Source organism: Trachypithecus francoisi, unplaced genomic scaffold (genome assembly GCF_009764315.1).
Source record: "Trachypithecus francoisi isolate TF-2019V2 unplaced genomic scaffold, Tfra_2.0 Lachesis_group14, whole genome shotgun sequence".
NCBI classification, from domain to species: Eukaryota; Metazoa; Chordata; class Mammalia; order Primates; family Cercopithecidae; genus Trachypithecus; species Trachypithecus francoisi.
Window position 1 is genome coordinate 51770042 of NW_022681459.1, and position 18711 is coordinate 51788752.

The window sequence follows — 18711 nt, forward strand, 5'->3', positions numbered from 1 at the left end:
TTGGCGGCTGGGGGTGGGAGCAGAATGGGGACACAGCCCCACCTCAGAAGCCTAGTCTGTGTGGGGCCTTCTGGACCCCTGAGCTCCACCACGGGGAGTTAAGGGGGACAGCAATGGAAGCTGGGCCTCCTGGAAGAGGTAGATGGAGTGCCACAGGCAGCCCAGGGCACAAAGGGTGCAGGCCACAGGCAGCTGTGGTTTGGGCAGCCCCGGGCTGCCCCTGCTCACTGGGCACGAGCTGATGAATGCCACGGAGCAAGGCCCAAAGCCCAGGTGTAAAGCTCCTCCCGCCCTTGAGCGGCTGAGCTGCTGATTCATGGCCGGAGGGCGGGGCAGAGGGCCCTAGGGATCCTGTTACCCACCAGCCTAGTGGGATCCCGGGGTGCACCCACATCCCTCCTCAGACCCAGGTTTCTGGACTGCGGAGAGGGTGTCAGGGTGGGGCTTTGCCCACCAGAGCATCTGGTCTAGGATGGGGCCAGACCTATGGGAGGATAATGCCCACACAGACGGGTCAGGCTGAGGGCCCCAGCAGGTCCCCATCCCTGCTGGAGACAGTGCAGCCACCCTCAGCCTGGGTTTTGCAGGACAGGACAGGCAGGGGTGGGATAGGCAGGGGCACCAGCACTTGCAACGCCTGCAGCAGGCACCCCACAGATGGGGGGAGCAGGAGGAGGAGTTGGGTGTCCAAAAGGGCCCTCGGGGACCTATGGGACTGAGAGGCCTGGGGTCAGTGGCCACAGGGGTGGGGTTGGGGATGCAGCCTGAGGAGTTTGGGAGACAGACCCCTCCCTGTAGAAAGAGGGATACAGGCAAGACAGGTGCAGATGGACCCCCCATTCGGGGACGGATGGATCAGACGCAGTGGTAGGGCATCCTTGGGGGTGGCGTGGCAAGTTGACCCTAGGTACACAGGACTCAGCCCAACTTGGGAGTGCCAATAGAAGTCAGCGCTGAGGCTGTCAAGGATGGGCCCTGCGCCCTGGAACCATGGGCAGTCAGGACTGGAGCCCAGGGTCTCAGCAGGAGCTGCCCCCTCCCCCGACTCCACCCCCAGAGCGGGGAAGTTCAGCCAAAGGGGAGAGGCTGACAGGGGTATCTCCGCGCCGCGTCCGGCCCTAGGTCGGGACAAAGCCGCGGGGCGGCGCTCCCCTCCCCCTGCGCTTCCCCCCAGGCTCCGGCCCTCCCCCGGCGGCGGCCGCCTCGGGTTTCCGGAGGGGCCGGAGGGCGGGCGAGGGCATCACGTGCGCGCCGCCCGCGGGCCGGTTGGTCCCCGGGCGGGGGAGGGGCCGTGCGCTGCCTGGGCCGGGGTCGGGCCAGGGTCGGCACCTGGGACATCCCCGAGGAAAGGGCCGGGAGCAGGAGCGCCCCAGCGGCGGGCGGGCGAGCAGCGCGAAGTCGGCCCGGGGCGCGCGCCGAGGAAGCCCCGCCGATCCCGGGTCCCCGGTCCTGGGGGCACCGCCCGCGGGCTCTGCGGGGTGGGCGGCTCCCGGGCCTGCCATGAGCTCTCCGCCGCCTGCCCGCAGTGGCTTTTACCGCCAGGAGGTGACCAAGACGGCCTGGGAGGTGCGCGCCGTGTACCGGGACCTGCAGCCCGTGGGCTCGGGCGCCTATGGCGCGGTGTGGTGAGCGCGGGCCGGGCGGGGCGGCCGGCAGGGCGGGCGGGGCCTGCGCGGGGTGCCCGGCCTTCCCGCTAAGCGGTCCGCCCCGCAGCTCGGCCGTGGACAGCCGCACCGGTGCTAAGGTGGCCATCAAGAAGCTGTATCGGCCCTTCCAGTCCGAGCTGTTCGCCAAGCGCGCCTACCGCGAGCTGCGCCTGCTCAAACACATGCGTCACGAGAACGTGAGTCGCGCGACCCCGCTCCGGGATGGCGCCCTGGCCTCGGCTCGGTTCGGCTGGGCTGGGTTCCTCCACCTGGCAACCCCTTCCCCAGGCAACCTGCTGTGGGGCGGGGCGGGGGTCGGGCCGTGGGTCCCCAGGGGAGGAGGAGAGCAAGGTCCGTCTCCCCTTGGGAGACGACTCCCCCAAGGGCCATTCCCCGTCCTCTGCCAGGCCCGAGAAAGAGCCCCTTGACTTGGCGCCTCAGCGAGGCCCTGGTCGGGGGACACGACTTGGCCAGTCCCGGGGGATCCTCCAGGTCTCACGCCAAACCCTGCTCCCAGCCAGGAAGCCCGCGCTGAGAGGATGCTCCTGGCAGGAGGATTTTCCCGGAAGGGGCACCTTCTCTTTCCCATCTGGGCCCCTCTCCAGCCTCTCTGTGGAGCCCACTTTGTTGCTGTCCATCTCCCGAGTCTTCCGACCTGGTGTAGGGGGAGGAGGGGGGCGCCAGAACGTAGGGAGTATGGTGAACCCTCTGGAGCCCCTGGGGGTTAGTGAAGGGTTTAGGGAGCTGCTGTTTGGGGGGCACTGGGTGTGGTGGCCATCTCACATACACCCTCCCTTTTGTTGTGGGGGCCCATCCTTTCCAGTCCTTCCTGTGAGATGCCATGCACAGCTGCCCTGGGCCTCTCCCACGGGATGGCTGGCTGCTAAGAGCCTGACTTCTCTGCCAGGGGCACTCTGGTTTCTGGACACAGTCCCACTTGTACACTGCCCCCCACGTCCCTCCTGTCCTGCCCCTGGTCTGGGCCCAGCCTGAAGGCAGGTGGTCTGGACGCCTGGACCCTAGCTCCAGGGTGAGATGCTCTGGACCCTCCTGGGTCATCCAAGCCACCGGTGCCCTGGGAGAATGAGTCCCTGCGTCCACCAGCAAACCGCCCAACCCCTAGTTCCTGGCCACCGCCACTCCCTCAGCCCCTCGAGTGGGTCCTTTTCTCTGAGGCTTCCCATAGCCCACCCTGACCCCAGCTTACCACCCCGGGCCCTGTGAAATCTGTTTGCAGTGGACACCAGCCTTGCCCCCACCTCGACACCCGCGTCACACCCAGCCCTGCCCCCACCTTGCCACCACCGCACTCCCCCGTCCCACCCGTCACACCAAGGCCTTGCCCCAGGACTGTAGCCTTCCCCCCGGCCCCCTGCCCCCACCCACCCACTCACTCACCTGCTCGTGCCTTGCCCCATCCAGCCAAGCGCTCTGGGGCTTTTCTTTCTCCTTTTTTCTTTTTTTTTTTTTTTTTTTGAGGCGGAGTCTCGCTCTGTTGCCCGGACTGGAGTGCAGTGGCCGGATCTCAGCTCACTGCAAGCTCCGTCTCCCAGGTTTACGCCATTCTCCTGCCTCAGCCTCCCGAGTAGCTGGGACTACAGGCGCCCGCCACCTCGCCCGGCTAGTTTTTGTATTTTTAGTAGAGACGGGGTTTCACCGTGTTAGCCAGGATGGTCTCGATCTCCTGACCTCGTGATCCGCCCGTCTCGGCCTCCCAAAGTGCTGGGATTACAGGCTTGAGCCACCACGCCGGCCTCCTTTTTTCTTTTGAGATGGAGTTTCGCTCTTGTTGCCCAGGCTGGAGTGCAATGGCACGATCTTGGCTCACCGCAACCTTTGCCTCCTGGGTTCAAGTGATTCTCCTGCCTTAGCCTCCTGAGTAGCTGGGATTACAGGTGCGTGCCACCATACCTGGCTAATGTTTTGTATTTTTAGTAGCGACGGTGTTTCATTATGTTGGGCAGACTGGTCTCAAACCCCTGACCTCGAGTGATCCACCTACCTCGGCCTCCCAAAGTTCTGGGATTACAGGCATGAACCACTGCGCCCGGCCACTGGGGCTTCTCTTTTTTGAGATGGGGTCTCCCTCTGTCACCCAGGCTGGAGTGCAATGGCGCAATCTGCGACCTCCGCCTCCTGGGTTCACACAATTCTCCTGCCTCAGCCTCTCTAGTAGCTGTGGCTATAGGCACCCACCACCACACCCGGCTAACTTTTTGTATTTTTAGTAGAGACGGGGTTTCACTATGTTGGCCAGGCTGGTCTTGAACTCCTGACCTCGTGATCTGCCTGCCTTCGCCTCCCAAATTGCTGGGAGTACAGGCGTGACCCACCGCGCTGGGCTCCACCAAGGCTTTTCTTTAGCCACTGCCCTGCTGTCCTGGGGTCCCCGCTGTGCCTGGGGGTCCACCCTCTGGGCTTCCCGCCTGCAGCTGAGGCTCTTTCCCTGAAACCCCATCTTCCTGGGAGACTGAAGCTCTGTGAGGCCACATGCCTTCCTCAGCGGGGGAGGAGGCTCTGCCACAGGCCCCAGTCCTGCCATCCCCACGCCACCTCCCTCTCCAGGCCAGCCCCCATACCACAGAGGCCAAGCCAAGTCCTGTGGCCCCTAGCCCACAGGACCCTGCTTTCCATCTTCTGCCAAAGCACTCTCCCAGGCACCCTCCAGCTGTCCTGTCCACAGACCCCGCTGCTCCCAGGCCTCCCTGGACGCCCCCTCTGTTCCTTCTCCTCCTCCCTCCACATTCTTGCCCACGGCTCTGGCAGAGCTATCCTTCCAGTTTAGGTCCATTCTTGCTTCACTCTGGCCAGTCCCTACACCACGGCCAGCAGGATGCGTTTAGCATCACACCTGTTTAAATCCTTCCCTGTCTCTTGGGATCAAAGCCAAACTTTCACCTGGTGTGTGCTGCCCTGCCAGCTCCCTCTGGCCTCTCCTCAGCCCCTCCCTGGCCTGGGCCTTGGCCACCTGGCCTCCCTCCCTGTGTTCCTCAAACTCTCCAAGTGTTCTCCCTCTTGCCTTGGCCACTCTGCGTGTGCCCTCTGCCGGGTGTCCCACAGCCCACATGTCTACCTGCCCCTCTATCCTTGGCTGTGCAGAACTCCTCCAGGCCTCCCTGGGACCCTGTCACCCCAAAATGCTGAGGCAGCAGTTATCACATGACCTATCCACTGTCCATCTCCCCAACCAGGGGTGCTGTGGGGACCAGGTATGGCGGGGCATGGTGCTGTCCACCTGGGCCTTACCAGCAGAGGCCTGGCCTCTCCTCATAGCACTGTCCCTTCCCTGGGCGTGGGTGTTTGGTTGGGGAGAAGAGGGGGAAAAGGGCAGGAACCCTTTGGATGGTTCAGAGCCAGCCCAGACTGTGGGTTGCCCTTCCCCCAGAAGATCCCGGCTGTCACCATCCAAAAATAACCTGTCTGTGGGTATGTGTGCCAGGGCTGGGCCACACTGCCAGTGGGCAGAGCCAGGCCCTTTGGACAGTGGGGCATGACGACAGCTGCAGAGGGGGTTTCCTGCCCAGAGGGCTGTGCCACTCTTGGGGGGTGCCCCAGCCCGTGTCCTCTGCTGCACTCTCAACCCTACCTGGCCCGCCAGGTGATTGGGCTGCTGGACGTATTCACTCCTGATGAGACCCTGGATGACTTCACAGACTTGTGAGTGCCGACCTGGGCTGGCTGCTGGGCACAAGGGGTGGTGGGCAGCTCTGGGCGCTGGCTTCAGGTTCCAGGTTGGCACGGGGTTCTCTTCCTGTAGCCTGAGTGGGGGATGCACACTGCCGACCCCCCCCATTCCACTGTCTGCCCCACACTCTCCCCCACATGGTCTTGGGACCCACAGGCACAGCTGGGCAGAGCTGGGGCTGCTGCCTCCCTTCACTCCTGGCACCTGGGCTCTCCGGCACCGGAGGTGTGAACCTTGGACCTGATCATTTGTTAACAGGAAGGTCCCGTGCTTGGGACCCTGGCACCAAGTGTGTGGCCGGTAACTGGAGCTGCTGACCTTTTCCAGCGGGTGGGGGAGAAGCGGTAGGGAGGACCCACCCTGCCCTTGCCCTGCAGCCGACCACCCCAGGACTCACACCTTGTTGGCCAAGAGTGAAGGGCCAGGCTGAGGAAGGCCTGGAGAGGGTAGCAGGCGCCTCCCGCCTGACTTGCAGAGGTCAAGGACCCACGCTGGCCTCAGTGGCCTCTGGGGAGGTGCTAAATACCATTCCCCTGTGTCCATCTCCACCGGCTCAGCCAGCCCCTCTGACCCAGATGCCTTGCCGTGCCCCCATCGCCCCCAGGCACCTCCCTCATCTCTGGCACAAAGTTCCGAAGTTGAAACCTGACTGCCTCCCTCCCCTGCCTGTGAAGACTTGAGCCCTGCTGCCTCCACCACACAGCCTCAGCCCCTAGCCTGGCACGCAGGGCGCTTTAGCAGAGGATTCAAAAACCCCAAAGGGAGGCCGGGCGCGGTGGCTCAAGCCTGTAATCCCAGCACTTTGGGAGGCCGAGACGGGCGGATCACGAGGTCAGGAGATCGAGACCATCCTGCCTAATCCGGTGAAACCCCATCTCTACTAAAAAATACAAAAAACTAGCCGGGCAAGGTGGCGGGCGCCTGTAGTCCCAGGCTGAGGCTGAGGCAGGAGAATGGCGTGAACCTGGGAGGCGGAGCTTGCAGTGAGCTGAGATCCGGCCACTGCACTCCGGCCTGGGGCACGGAGTGAGACTCCGTCTCAAAAAAAACAAAAACAAAACCCCCACAGTGCAGCCTCCTCCCTGTGTGACCGTCCTCAGGGTGGGAGGGAGCTGTGAGCGTTGCTGGCAGTGACAGTTGGGGCAGGATGGAGCCTGGCACTGCAAGGTGGGGTTGTGAGGATGCCGAGGCCAGTGGGGACGGGTGCTGCAGGGTGACCCTCCTGGGGGCGCCTGCTGGATCCCGGATGGGTCTGAGCCTGGGCCTCCTGGGTAGGCCTCCAGGATGTAGAGGCTGGCTCTGCCCACTGACGGTGCTCCGGCCCCTCCCACAGTTACCTGGTGATGCCGTTCATGGGCACCGACCTGGGCAAGCTCATGAAACATGAGAAGCTGGGCGAGGACCGGATCCAGTTCCTCGTGTACCAGATGCTGAAGGGGTTGAGGGTATGGCCCCAGGGGGGCTGCAGGGAGGCAGGCGGGGCCTCGGGGCTGGGCAGAGGACGGCCCTGTGGCTCCGAGGCCCTGGTGCGCTGAAACCTGCCGCTTCCTCTGTCCCCGCAGTATATCCATGCTGCCGGCATCATCCACAGAGTGAGTCCTGGTGGAGGAGCCAGCCATCAGCCCTCCCCCAGCGCAATCCCCCGCCTCCACGTCCTACCTGTGAGGGTCTGATGGGGTCTGGGGGGGCTGATGGGGTCTGGGGGGGCTGAGCCACGCCTCATGCACAGCCCCTGGTAGGAGCCTGCCTGGATGCCCAGGTACCTGGCTCTGTCCTTGAAGGGCTGCAGAGAGCAAGGGGGCCAGGTCTGGTGGCCCCATCTTTAGGTGCCACCCAGGCTCTTGGCTGTGCCTATGCTCGGGAGGGTGGGGCACAGTGGCCACCTTTCCTCTGTCCCCAGGACCTGAAGCCTGGCAACCTGGCTGTGAACGAAGACTGTGAGCTGAAGGTGTGTGCCGCCTGGCAGGGGCCCCTCCGGATCTGCCCACCAATCCACCTGTCAGGCCTGGGCAGGGGCTGAGGAGCTGGTGGGTGGGTGAGCCCCAGGAGGCAGTGGTATACCACATGCCATACCTGCAGCCGGTGAGAGTGGGAGGCGCCCCCAGGCCCCTGCCTGGTCCAGGACAGGGCTGAGGCCTTGGCGGGCAGCAGGTGACAGCAGGGAGAGGGGAGCCCCAGGGCCCCTGCTCCATCCGAAGGGCAGCTGGGCTCAGTGCACTGGCCAAAGGGAGGAGCTCAGGCAGTTTGGGGTCCAAGGGCATGGCCTCAAGTCCTCAAAGGTTGTCAGGAGGCCCCAGCTTGGGGCTTCAAGTCCAACCCCCCTGGGGTCTCCTGGACCATGGGTGGCCTGTCTGCTCCTTGGGAGTCCCCTAGAACCCACTTCCCCAATTCTTCCCGCAGATCCTGGACTTTGGCCTGGCCAGGCAGGCAGACAGCGAGATGACTGGGTATGTGGTGACCCGGTGGTACCGGGCACCCGAGGTCATCTTGAATTGGATGCGCTACACGCAGACGGGTGAGAAGCTGCCTAGAGATTCGGATCTCTTGGGCTGCACTATCTGCTTCTCCACTTCTTCACAGAGAGCCCTGTGGTGGCCGCTCCCCAGGGAGGCTGTTGAGCTGGGGTGGGAGCTGGTGGGTGGGCTCTAGTCTGTGTTTCCTCCCTCCCCATCTCATCCCGTCCCCCTGCCCACGGGGCTGACCATGGCTTTTATCTCAGTGGACATCTGGTCTGTGGGCTGCATCATGGCGGAGATGATCACAGGCAAGACGCTGTTCAAGGGCAGCGACCGTATCCTCCAGCAGCAGGGCAGCACCAGGGGCGGGTGGGGATGGCTCCTGCCCAGGTTGGGGGTTCTGGAAGGTAGGGATGGCTCCTGCCCACGTCGGGGGTTCTTGGGGGTGGGGGCGGGTGGGGATGGCTCCTGCCCGGGGGGGGGGGGGGGGATTCTGGGGAGGTGGGAATGGCTCCTTCCCAGGTGGGGACAGTGAGGGCCCTGATCTCTGGCCCCCGAGCTGTGCTCCTGACCTCGGTGCAGACCTGGACCAGCTGAAGGAGATCATGAAGGTGACAGGGACGCCTCCAGCTGAGTTTGTGCAGCGGCTGCAGAGTGATGAGGTCAGTGGTGAGTGGGGAGCTGGGTGGGGGGTGGGGGCGGACCCAGGCCTCGGTGTTGGCCCCTCACCCTTTCTTCCCACACAGGCCAAGAACTACATGAAGGGCCTCCCCGAGTTGGAGAAGAAGGATTTTGCCTCCATCCTGACCAATGCAAGCCCTCTGGGTAGGGCTGGCTAGTGTGGGGGCCACCAGGTGCTGGAGTGTGGGGCCTCCCGCAGTCTGGCCTGACGCACCTTCCCCCGCAGCTGTGAACCTCCTGGAGAAGATGCTGGTGCTGGATGCGGAGCAGCGGGTGACAGCAGCCGAGGCACTGGCCCATCCCTACTTCGAGTCCCTGCACGACACGGAAGACGAGCCCCAGGTCCAGAAGTATGACGACTCCTTTGATGACGTGGACCGCACGCTGGATGAATGGAAGCGTGAGCTGGGGGCTCCGGGCAGGGCCTGTGTGGACCTGTGAGTGGGGGGCTCCGGGCAGAGCCTGTGTGGACCCGTAAGTGGGGGGATCCTAGCAGGGCCCGTGTGGACCCGTGGGTGGCGGGCTCTGGGCAGGGCCTGTGTGGACCCTGTGGGCCCTGTGCAGGTGACTAGGCTCAGAGTCCTAGATCCCTGTCCCTGGGATGCAGGTCAGGTGAGGAGAATGGGAGGTCAGAGGGCAGCATGGGGCCGTGTGGCCTGGTGGAAATGACCTCTGGCTGGAGCTGAAAGATGAAAGGAGGGTGTTTCTGGCAGGCTCAGCACAGAGGCTGGCACAGAAGGAGCCAGGAATGGTGAAGGGCAGCTGTGAGTCAGGGCAGCAGGGCCCACTTAGCCCCTCCTGGCCCCCAGACCTGCTGCCCTTCCGCCATGTCCAGGCCAGAGACCCGAGCCACCATACCACCCTCACCATGTCCATTTGTCCCTAAAGCCTCTCTCCTCACATCTCGTGAGTCTGTCCTTGCCTCTCCTTGCCCCAGTTTTTTGTTTTTTGTTTTTGAGACAGTCTCGCTCTGTTGCTCAGGCTGGAGTGCAGTGGTGTGATCTTGGCTCACTGCAAGCTCTGCCTCCCGGGTTCATGCCATTCTCCTGCCTTAGCCTCCCGAGTAGCTGGGACTACAGGTGCCCACCACCACGCTTGGCTAATTTTTTGTAATTTTAGTAGAGATGGGGTTTCACTGTGTTAGCCAGGATGGTCTTGATCTCCTGACCCCATGATCCGCCCACCTCGGCCTCTCAAAGTGCTGGGATTACAGACGTGAGCCACCACGTCCAGCCCTCTCTTTGGCCCATTTTAGGATCCTTCCCATCTAGACAAGACATGTATGTCTTATATACCCAAGATAGTCCCCAGGGCCTCACCTGTCTCCCCCAGCCCCCCTGAGCAGTCCAGACCCCAACCCCAACTACTAGGGTCCATCATCCCCTATACCAGGGGCTATCCCCTCATCTTGGAGGGCTGGCCAAGGCCTATGCAGCCTCAGGCTGAACTCAGGGAAGCCTCCCCAGCTCCCACAGCTATGCTGGACCTGGCTTCATTTCTGCTCCAGAATTGCAGGCTGTGTCTTCTTCATGGCTGCATGACCAACCTGTGGTGGGGGTGCCCGGGGACAGCAGGTGGACAGTGGGAGCAGTGCTGTGCTTCAGGCCCTGTCCTGGCTCTGCCTGGGGCACAGGGCCTTGGTCCTCCACACTGGCTGGGGGGCTGGACGGACTGAGATTCTTCACCTGTGCTCCTTAGGGCCACGGGTCCCTGGGTGCCTGCTGCAGGGTCTCCACCCTTCGCTGTGTGTGCTTAGTTGTGTGCTTATGAGTTTGGCTTTGATTAAAGGTTTCTCCTGTTAAAAAGATAACTTGAAAACCATGGGCCATAGGATGCTCTCTGTAGTCCCCACCCACACAACCGTAGCTGGGGCCTCAGCTCTTAGGACAGACCGTAGTGGACACGTGGCCAAGCCCTGGCCACCTCCCCTTTCCCTGCAAAATCTGGATCTAGAGCAATGGCCTCTTCACACAAATCTTCTCTCAGTGGTTCAGACCACATTAGGATTAGAGAAGGGCCCCACGAGGCACCGCCAGGCGTGTCTGTGAGTGACACCCCAGGATGGAAGGCAAAGGCTGACCCCAGTCTCTGTTGTGCCCCCCCGCCCCCGCCAGGTGTTACTTACAAAGAGGTGCTCAGCTTCAAGCCTCCCCGGCAGCTGGGAGCCAGGGTCTCCAAGGAGACAGCTCTGTGAAGATCTCTGAGCTCCAGGGTGGCAGTGAGGACCACCTTCACCTTCCACCTGAGAGGGGACCCTCGTTGCCACCTTGACCTTGGCTGGGGCTTGCGTCCCAAGGCATCCATTGGAGCAGACCCCTGGGTTCCATGGATCCTCCTCCCCATGCCCGTGCCTCTGCTCTCGGGCGCCCATCGTGGAGGAGCACCTGAACTTTCTGGACAGGACCTCTGGCCGACCTGGGGATGGCCTCTGATGCCTGGAACCGGGGCCCCCTTGCCCGGTGCCCTCAGAAACTTCCGAGCTGGTGGGGCTCCAGGTCAGGCCCTGGCCTCTGAGCCCTGCCTGCTCTGGGCCATGCGGAGGAAGAACAGAGGGTGGGCGCAGGGCACCAACTCAGGGACATCCCCACTCCTGGGCGACATCAGTGGACCTTCCTGCACCCCCTGCCTGGAATGTAAATCAGCTGTGTGGCGCCCACGTGGCTGGAATGAAATAGACCCTTTTGTAGCTCCCTGCTCTGGCTATGCGTCCTCATGCTGTGACCTGTCTTAAGGCCTCCAAGCCCTTGGCCTGCATGTAGAGGAGGCTGGCCTGATAGCTCAGACCCTCAGAGCCAGTTGGGGGCCCTGAGCATCCCATCTCTCCCAGGCCACAAAGCTGGTGCCCACTTCCCCAGACCTGTGCCAGTGAGCTTCAAACCCCCTTGTTAGGGCTTGGCCCCCTCCCCTTTTACAGGGTGACCTTCTGCTAATGGCTTAGAGTCTGAGCCACTGTGTGTGGATCCTGAAGCCAGACCCAGGGGCAGGGCCTGATGGGGAGAAATGTTAGGATCTACCCTAGCTCTCTGCACCCTCCAAGGCCAACAGGTCCCTGGGGGGAGGGGGCACACTGGACACCTTGAGACCCCTCTGGCTCCTGTGGTGGGCACAGAGGGCTGGGTTTAGTTCTTGATCAAATCTCTAGCCCCTACTACTACCGTGCTCCAGTGGTATCTTCATGCCCAGGCTGCCCTCTGCAGGCCACTCGGTGTTTCCAAGGGTGGTGGCTGGACCACAGGCCATGGCCATGGGCACCTCCAAACCTGTCCCAGGGCAGGGGGTTACAGTAGAGAGAGACCAGTGAGGGGCAGGGCAGGCCAGGCGTCCTCCTCGGTGAACACTCCCACAGCTGGCCCAGCCAAATTGGACCTGATGAGCTGCCACCACAGACGGGCCTTCTCTGCCAGCGACCCTCATGCCTCTCCAGGGCATCCGGGCATGGTGGACGTGATCCCCTCGGCTGGGGAGCTGCGCTGACGTGTGGCATGGCTGCTGTCCACACGGGGCCCAGCTTCCTGCCATAGGTGACCTGAGGACTAGGGGCCCCAAAACTGACCCAACTAAACGTGAGCTCCGGCGGAGACAGGGTGGCCCCTGGGCTCCAGGGGGGCTCAGGTCTCCTCTTGGGGCACCTTGCTCCGTGGCTGTGCCCGCGCCTCCTGCCTTCCTCACTTCCTCTGTTCCCCGCCACGCTACCGCAACTCCGGTCCAGCGTCCCCGCCTCCACCGACCTTGACTCTGCTCTTAGGCCAGGGATCTTCTAGGAGCTAGAACCGGACTCTCCCTCCTTAAACCTCGGGGGCGGTGCTGCGCCTGGATGCAACCACGACCACTGCCCTGAGCCGGCCGCAGCACCACCCGCCTCCCCGCGGGCTTCTCCCGCCCGTGGCCTTTGCCTGCGGACCCCTCGCCCCGCTCGCCCTTCACCCCGGCTCTTCCTGCGCCCGGGCCGGGTGGGCCTTGGGGCTGCGCTGGACCCTGACCCGGGAGCTGGGGCAGAACGGGGTTCGCCTGGGCAGGCTCAGCCACGGGCGTTCGGGCGGGGCTGCGGCGACCGCCAGCGCAGGGCCTGGGTACCCCGCCCCTCTAGGAGGGGATCGGGGCGGGGCCGAGGGGGAGGCGGAGCAGCAGCGCAGCTCGGAGGGCTGGCGGCTCCGGGTGCTGAGGCTTCCGCGCCTGCTGGTTCCTCGCTCCGGGGCGGGGCTCGCGATAGCGAGCGGGAGCAGGGCGCGGGGCGGGACCTGGGTCCGAGGCGAGGAAGCCGGAAGCCGTGCGCGGGGAGCCTTTCCCTTCGACGGCAGCTTCGCTCGGCGCCTTCTGCGCGCCTGGGATCCCAGAGCCTGCCTAGGTTCTGTGCGCTCTCGCCCAGGCCTGTGCCCGCCGCCCGCCTGCGCCCCAGGCAGGTCCCAGGCCTCCGGCTGCTCCCGGCCGAAGGTGGGGACTGGCAGTGGCAGGCACCGCTAGCGAGGGCGTTTGGGGACCCAGGGTGACCACGGCGCAGCCATGGGGACCGCTCTTGTGTACCATGAAGACATGACGGCCACCCGGCTGCTTTGGGACGAGTAAGTGGGACCTGGCCGAGGTGGGGTGCGGGGAGGGACCTCTGGACTGAGCTCTTCGTCTGCCCCAGCCCCGAGTGCGAGATTGAGCGCCCTGAGCGCCTGACCGCAGCCCTGGACCGCCTGCGGCAGCGCGGCCTGGAACAGAGGTGTCTGCGGTTGTCAGCCCGCGAGGCCTCGAAAGAGGAGCTGGGCCTGGTGCACAGGTCAGGACGGGGGCGGCCCCCATAATAGGGGGGCGGGCAACCCACCTAGAAACCTAGGAACCTGGGCCTGCCCCGAGCCTGCCAGCCTTGAAGACAGATCCTCTTCCTATACACCTTGGGTGGGCTCACAGGCTTGAGGAAGTGACAGGGTGGCCACTCCCACCACAAATCCCAGCTCCCTCCTCCTGCCCCCCTGCTTCTGCTGGTGACCCTGCCTCTCCTGCCTGCCCATCTGCATGCAGCCCAGAGTATGTGTCTCTGGTCAGGAAGACCCAGGTCCTAGGCGAGGAGGAGCTGCAAGCGCTGTCCAGACAGTTCGACGCCATCTACTTCCACCCGGTGCGTGTCCCTGGACACACTCACCTGTGCAGACACGTGCACGTTCATAGCCACGGCTGCCGATCCCAGCCAGCGTCCCCTGGTCTGTGCACGTGACATTGTCCAGCACACCTGCCTGCTGCCACTGCCAGAGCCTGGGACTGGCCTGTTGTGCTCAGCAGCTGGTGCCTTGCAGCCTGACACAAGTGTGGGCATGGCCTGCAAAGGGCAGCAGGGAAGGTGGGGGGTTCATCTGTGCCCCTGCGCCCACAGAGTACCTTTCACTGTGCACGCCTGGCCGCAGGGGCTGGACTGCAGCTGGTGGATGCTGTGCTCACGGGATCTGTGCAAAACGGGCTTGCCCTGGTGAGGTGAGAGCTGCCGCTTCCCCTGGCTGCTCCTCTGTGGGTGGCCCTGTGAGGGGCCAGGGCAACTCTGACACGACCCAAATCCTCCTCTCACGCCGTAGGCCCCCCGGGCACCACAGCCAGAGGGCGGCTGCCAACGGGTTCTGCGTGTTCAACAATGTGGCCATAGCAGCTGCATATGCCAAGCAGAAGCATGGGCTACACAGGTGTGTGCCAGGCTGGCTGCAGGGGTGTGGGCCCAGGCCACACAACAAGGGGTGGCACAGGTGGCGAGAGAACCCAGCCAGCATCTTCCCATCCCTGGCCGGGCTCCTGGAGGTGGGAGGCCCTGCCCCTCAGCCAGCAGCGCTGTCTGTGCCCAGGATCCTCATCGTGGACTGGGATGTACACCATGGCCAGGGGATCCAGTATCTCTTTGAGGATGACCCCAGGTGAGCAAGGGTGCAGACACCACCCTTTCCTGCAACTCCAGCCTGGCCTGGGAAAATCCAAAGGCAAGATACAGATGTGCTTGGGTCAGGGTTCTACGGGCAGCTGTAGAGCTGTTGAGGGTCCTGACCTCTGATCTCTGGCCCTGGCTGGCCGTTGGCAGCGTCCTTTACTTCTCCTGGCACCGCTATGAGCATGGGCGTTTCTGGCCTTTCCTTCGAGAGTCAGATGCAGACGCCGTGGGGCGGGGACAGGGCCTCGGCTTCACTGTCAACCTGCCCTGGAACCAGGTGCCTACCCTCAAGCCCCAGGCTCCCACCCAGACCCCTCCCCCCGGCCCCCTCCCCTGTCCCACAGTTCAGGATGTAGCCTGGGATGTCCTGCCAGGTTGGGATGGGAAATGCTGACTACGTGGCTGCCTTCCTGCACCTGCTGCTCCCACTGGCCTTTGAGGTGACTGCACGGAGGATTCCCCCAGGGCAGCCGGGTGGGAGGGAACCTGGTGCCTGGAGCGCCATGGTGAAGGCAGGAAGAGGGTTATGAGCTGCCCCACTGCTGCCTGGCAGGGGAGAGTGCTCAGGAGGGGATGGGATGGGCTTGGCTTGCCCTCACCTGGGCTCCAGCCCCTCTCTTGACCCTCCCCACCCCGGCCTGACCTGTAGTTTGACCCTGAGCTGGTGCTAGTCTCAGCAGGATTTGACTCAGCCATCGGGGACCCTGAGGTGAGGGCCTTGCCTGGCCAGGGAGGGCCTCTGGGGTCCTGGAGCCCAGGTCCCCCATCACACATGGCTTTGGTTCCAGGGGCAAATGCAGGCCACGCCAGAGTGCTTTGCCCACCTCACACAGCTGCTGCAGGTGCTGGCTGGCGGCCGGGTCTGCGCCATGCTGGAGGTGACTGGGGAGGGCACATAGGGAGGGTTCCTGGGCCAGAGGTCTGGGGGTCAGGAGCATGGGAGCCAGGTGCCCAAGGGGTACTTGGGAGGGGCATCCTGCCTGGGATAGAGCCAGGCAGGGGCCCTCCTGGTGACCCCCCATCCCAGTGATATCCCTGCCCCAATCATATCTCCACCCTCCTCCCAGGGCGGCTACCACCTGGAATCACTGGCTGAGTCAGTGTGCATGACAGTACAGACGCTGCTGGGCGACCCGGCTCCACCCCTATCAGGGCCCATGGTGCCATGTCAGAGGTTCGAGGGGAGGGAGGGCAGGCGGGGCTGGGGTGTGAGACCAGGTGTCACCACTGTTGTATCTCCCCCACAGTGCCCTGGAGTCCATCCAGAGTGCCCGTGCTGCCCAGGCCCCGTACTGGAAGAGCCTGCAGCTGCAAGGTCAGTGTGGCCAGGTACTAGGCTGCAGGATCCCACCTCAGGCTCCCGTGCGGTGGTTATGACTCTGAACTATCCCTAGATGCGACCCCTGTGCCGATGAGCCCCAGCACCCACTCCCCAGAGGGGAGGCCTCCACCTCTGCTGCCTGGGGGTCCCATGTGTAAGGCAGCTGCACCTGCATCTGCACCGAGCTCCTTCCTGGATCAGCCATGCCTCTGCCCTGCACCCTCTGTCCGCACCACTGTTGCCCTGACAGCGCCAGACACCACACTGGTCCTGCCCCCTGATGTCATCCAACAGGAAGGGTCAGCCCTGAGGGAGGAGACAGAAGCCTGGGCCAGGTGGGCAGGGCTGGCCTGGGGAGGATGGGGCCACGTCTACACCTGTGCGTGTGTGTGTCTGACATGTAGTCACTACGTGTCTGTGTGTCCCTCTGGTCTGTCCACCACAGGCCACACGAGTCCCTGGCCCGGGAGGAGGCCCTCACTGCACTTGGGAAGCTGCTGTACCTCTTAGATGGGATGCTGGATGGGCAGGTGGGAGCACCTGTGAGGGGTTGGGGTGCTGTGGACCTAGGGGCAGGGACCAGGACCTGCCAACGAGATGTGGCCTGTCCAGAGGAGGGCTGGGTGGTGCAGAACCACATGGATGTGAACGTTGCCTTGTGCCAAGAACGGTTCCCAGAACAGCTCCAGGGATGGGGATCACTAGCGTGTCTGACCTCTGACCTCAGCTTCTTCAGTTAAATGCTCTTTGGCAGAGAGGTGAAGGGGGTGATTTAAAGTATACATTTAGGCAGGGTGCAATGGCTCATGCCTATAATAACAGCAGTTTAGGGGGCCAAGGTGGGAGGAATGTTTGAGCTCAGGAGTTCAAGACCAGCCTAGAGAACATACAGAGACCCTGTCTCCACAAAAAATAAAAAAGTCAGCCAAGTGTGATGGCGTGTGCCTGTAGTTCAGTTACTTAGGAGGCTGAGGCAGGAGGATCACTTAAGCCCAGTAGTTTGAGACTGCGGTGAGGTATAATTGCGCCACTGCACGCCAGCCTGTGTACAGAACAAGTCCCTGTCTCTCAAAAAAAGAAAAAAAAATTACAGACGTAAGCATCTTATTTACAGAAGCGGAGTGATTGACCTGAGTGTAAGAAGTGTGGCTGACAGTAGCCACAGAGATACACCGAATGGAGGGAACCATGGATCTGTTTACCTGGCTCGGGAGTTGGCTGCTGCCTCATCCTCCGCTGTTTATACATCCCACAGGTGAACAGTGGCATCGCAGCCACTCCAGCCTCTGCTGCAGCAGCCACCCTGGATGTGGTTATTCAGAGAGGCCTGTCCCATGGAGCCCAGAGGTAAGCCTCACTTGACCATCCGGAGCCTCTGAGGGCAGGACCTGTGGGCACCCCTATCCTAGCTGGCCAAGCAGAGAGAGCTCTGGGAATGGACTCTGGACAACAGGAACACGTGTCCTGAGGCCAGCTCTTCCTCCAGGCTGCTGTGTGTGGCCCTGGGACAGCTGGACCGGCCTCTAGACCTCGCCCATGATGGGTAGGACTCTCACGTCTTGCATCTGTCCAGCCATGGATGTGAATGGGCATGTGACAGATGTGTGCCTGGGCCCCAGGGTGATGGGTGGGTGGGGCACTGCGGTACTGAAAGGAGCCTTCCTCAGCTGGGGTTTGGGAGAAGGGCTGCTAGAGGCAATGCCAGGTGAGTCTCCAGCACAGAGGCTCAGCAGTCACAGCACCTCTGCCCATGGCCCGGTGACTGCTCTTCCACCTCCGCCTCTGGTCTGGGCTCAGGAGGGTGAGCAGGGCCTTACACTTATGCACATGTGTCCTGGAAGGAGGACTCTGTGGCTGAACATCGGGGGCAAGGAGGCAGCCGCCCTATCCATGTTCCATGTCTCCACGCCACTGCCAGTGGTGAGTGACCACGCCACGCGGCAAGGCAGGTGCTGGGGAGCCCATGGATGTGTGCCGCTGCTGCTTGCTGGCATGTAATGATAGCAGGCCTCTGGTCCTTCCTGTCTCCCTGCTCCTCCTCCAGGGGCCCTGAGATTAAGAGGTTGGGGGGCCAGAGCCAGCAGGTGTCTGTAGATGAGGAGCTGGGCTCTGCTGTCCTCACAGATGACTGGTGGCTTCCTGAGCTGTATCTTGGGCTTGGTGCTGCCCCTGGCCTATGGCTTCCAGCCTGACCTGGTGCTGGTGGCGCTAGGGCCTGGTCATGGCCTGCAAGGGCCCCATGCTGCACTCCTGTCTGCCACGCTTCGGGGGCTGGCAAGGGGCCGAGTCCTGGCCCTCCTGGAGGAGGTAAGCTGGGCAGGGTGGAGGTGCTGTGGGGTGGGATGAGGGGCAGGACCAGTGACTGCTTCCGTCTTCGCCCCTGGCCCAGGACTCCACACCCCAGCTAGCAGGGATCCTGGCCCGGGTGCTGCATGGAGAGGCACCTCCTAGCCTAGGCCCTTCCTCTATGGCCTCCCCAGAGGACGTCCAGGCTCTGATGTATTTGAGAGGGCAGCTGGAGCCTCAGTGGAAGATGCTGCAGGTGAGGCTGATTGCGGAGGCATGGCTCTGCCCTGGGGCCCGGCTCTGCCGCAGAGGTTGGTGGGAAGGGCAGGGCAATTGAGTGCCCTGAACCAGCTCCAGCGCAGGGGGCCAGCTGCGCGCCTCCTCCCGGCCCCTCCTCCTGTAGTGCCGTCCTCACCTGGTGGCTTGAAATCGGCCAAGTGGGAGCATTTACGCCGCAGAAATGACATCGCTCGCCAGCACCTCGCTGCCGCGATCCGGACCCCAAGCCCGCGGCTCCCACGACTCCGGGGCACGGAACCCCGCCCACTCCCACCCCGTCCCCTCCCACCCGTGCTTCCCCCGCTCCACCCCTCACTTCGCCTTGCCCCGCCCCAACCATCGCGCCCTGGCCCGTCCCATCCGGGGCCATGCAACCCACCCTCGGTCCCGTTCCGGCCCCTGCGGCCCACTGTGCTTCGCTCCCCGCCCTTGCGCCGTTAGTAAACATGGGTCAAACGAAACCCTGG

At 63.4% G+C, this 18711-nt stretch overlaps 2 protein-coding genes across 17 annotated transcripts; both read left to right on the top strand.

The window, feature by feature from the left end:
* The first annotated feature begins 715 nt into the window (after positions 1-715).
* On the top strand, positions 716-11162 carry MAPK12 (mitogen-activated protein kinase 12). Of its 9 annotated transcripts, none has more exons than XM_033233497.1 (12): positions 1196-1625; positions 1714-1843; positions 5245-5303; positions 6665-6776; positions 6894-6992; positions 7232-7279; positions 7732-7846; positions 8051-8122; positions 8370-8449; positions 8534-8612; positions 8695-8868; positions 10583-11162. In XM_033233497.1, exons 1-12 carry the CDS (start codon positions 1501-1503, stop codon positions 10660-10662), a joined length of 1173 nt encoding a protein of 390 aa, XP_033089388.1. In that variant the 5' UTR covers positions 1196-1500; the 3' UTR covers positions 10663-11162. The 9 variants fall into 9 exon arrangements, 8 of the variants coding, with proteins under 8 accessions (XP_033089384.1, XP_033089385.1, XP_033089386.1 ...); XM_033233498.1 differs by having other exon boundaries at positions 1211-1625; positions 6894-6923; positions 10583-11161; XM_033233501.1 differs by having other exon boundaries at positions 1458-1596.
* Positions 11163-12580: 1418 nt separating this feature from the next.
* On the top strand, positions 12581-18705 carry HDAC10 (histone deacetylase 10). Of its 8 annotated transcripts, none has more exons than XM_033233482.1 (20): positions 12581-13027; positions 13096-13230; positions 13437-13569; positions 13822-13919; positions 14018-14122; positions 14279-14347; positions 14509-14635; positions 14733-14798; positions 15008-15067; positions 15147-15236; positions 15426-15532; positions 15606-15673; positions 15753-16014; positions 16125-16209; positions 16935-17026; positions 17166-17222; positions 17521-17599; positions 17804-17986; positions 18069-18221; positions 18403-18705. In XM_033233482.1, the coding sequence occupies exons 1-20, from the start codon at positions 12969-12971 to the stop codon at positions 18427-18429; spliced, it is 2055 nt and encodes a 684-aa protein (XP_033089373.1). In that variant the 5' UTR covers positions 12581-12968; the 3' UTR covers positions 18430-18705. The 8 variants fall into 8 exon arrangements, with proteins under 8 accessions (XP_033089373.1, XP_033089378.1, XP_033089381.1 ...); XM_033233487.1 differs by having other exon boundaries at positions 13497-13569; XM_033233490.1 differs by having other exon boundaries at positions 12581-12899; positions 13853-13919.
* Positions 18706-18711: the final 6 nt, after the last annotated feature.

Bases quoted from the DNA above. Each gene is read 5' to 3' on its own strand.
- MAPK12 (XM_033233493.1), top strand. From the start codon at position 969: ATGGGCCCTGCGCCCTGGAACCATGGGCAGTCAGGACTGGAGCCCAGG. The intron at 1,597-1,713 runs GTGGGCTCGGGC...TCCGCCCCGCAG, and splicing joins TGTACCGGGACCTGCAGCCC to CTCGGCCGTGGACAGCCGCA. The intron at 8,123-8,369 runs GTATCCTCCAGC...ACCTCGGTGCAG, and splicing joins GCTGTTCAAGGGCAGCGACC to ACCTGGACCAGCTGAAGGAG.
- HDAC10 (XM_033233482.1), top strand. From the start codon at position 12,969: ATGGGGACCGCTCTTGTGTACCATGAAGACATGACGGCCACCCGGCTG. The intron at 13,028-13,095 runs GTAAGTGGGACC...CGTCTGCCCCAG, and splicing joins ACCCGGCTGCTTTGGGACGA to CCCCGAGTGCGAGATTGAGC. The intron at 17,600-17,803 runs GTGAGTGACCAC...CTGTCCTCACAG, and splicing joins TCTCCACGCCACTGCCAGTG to ATGACTGGTGGCTTCCTGAG.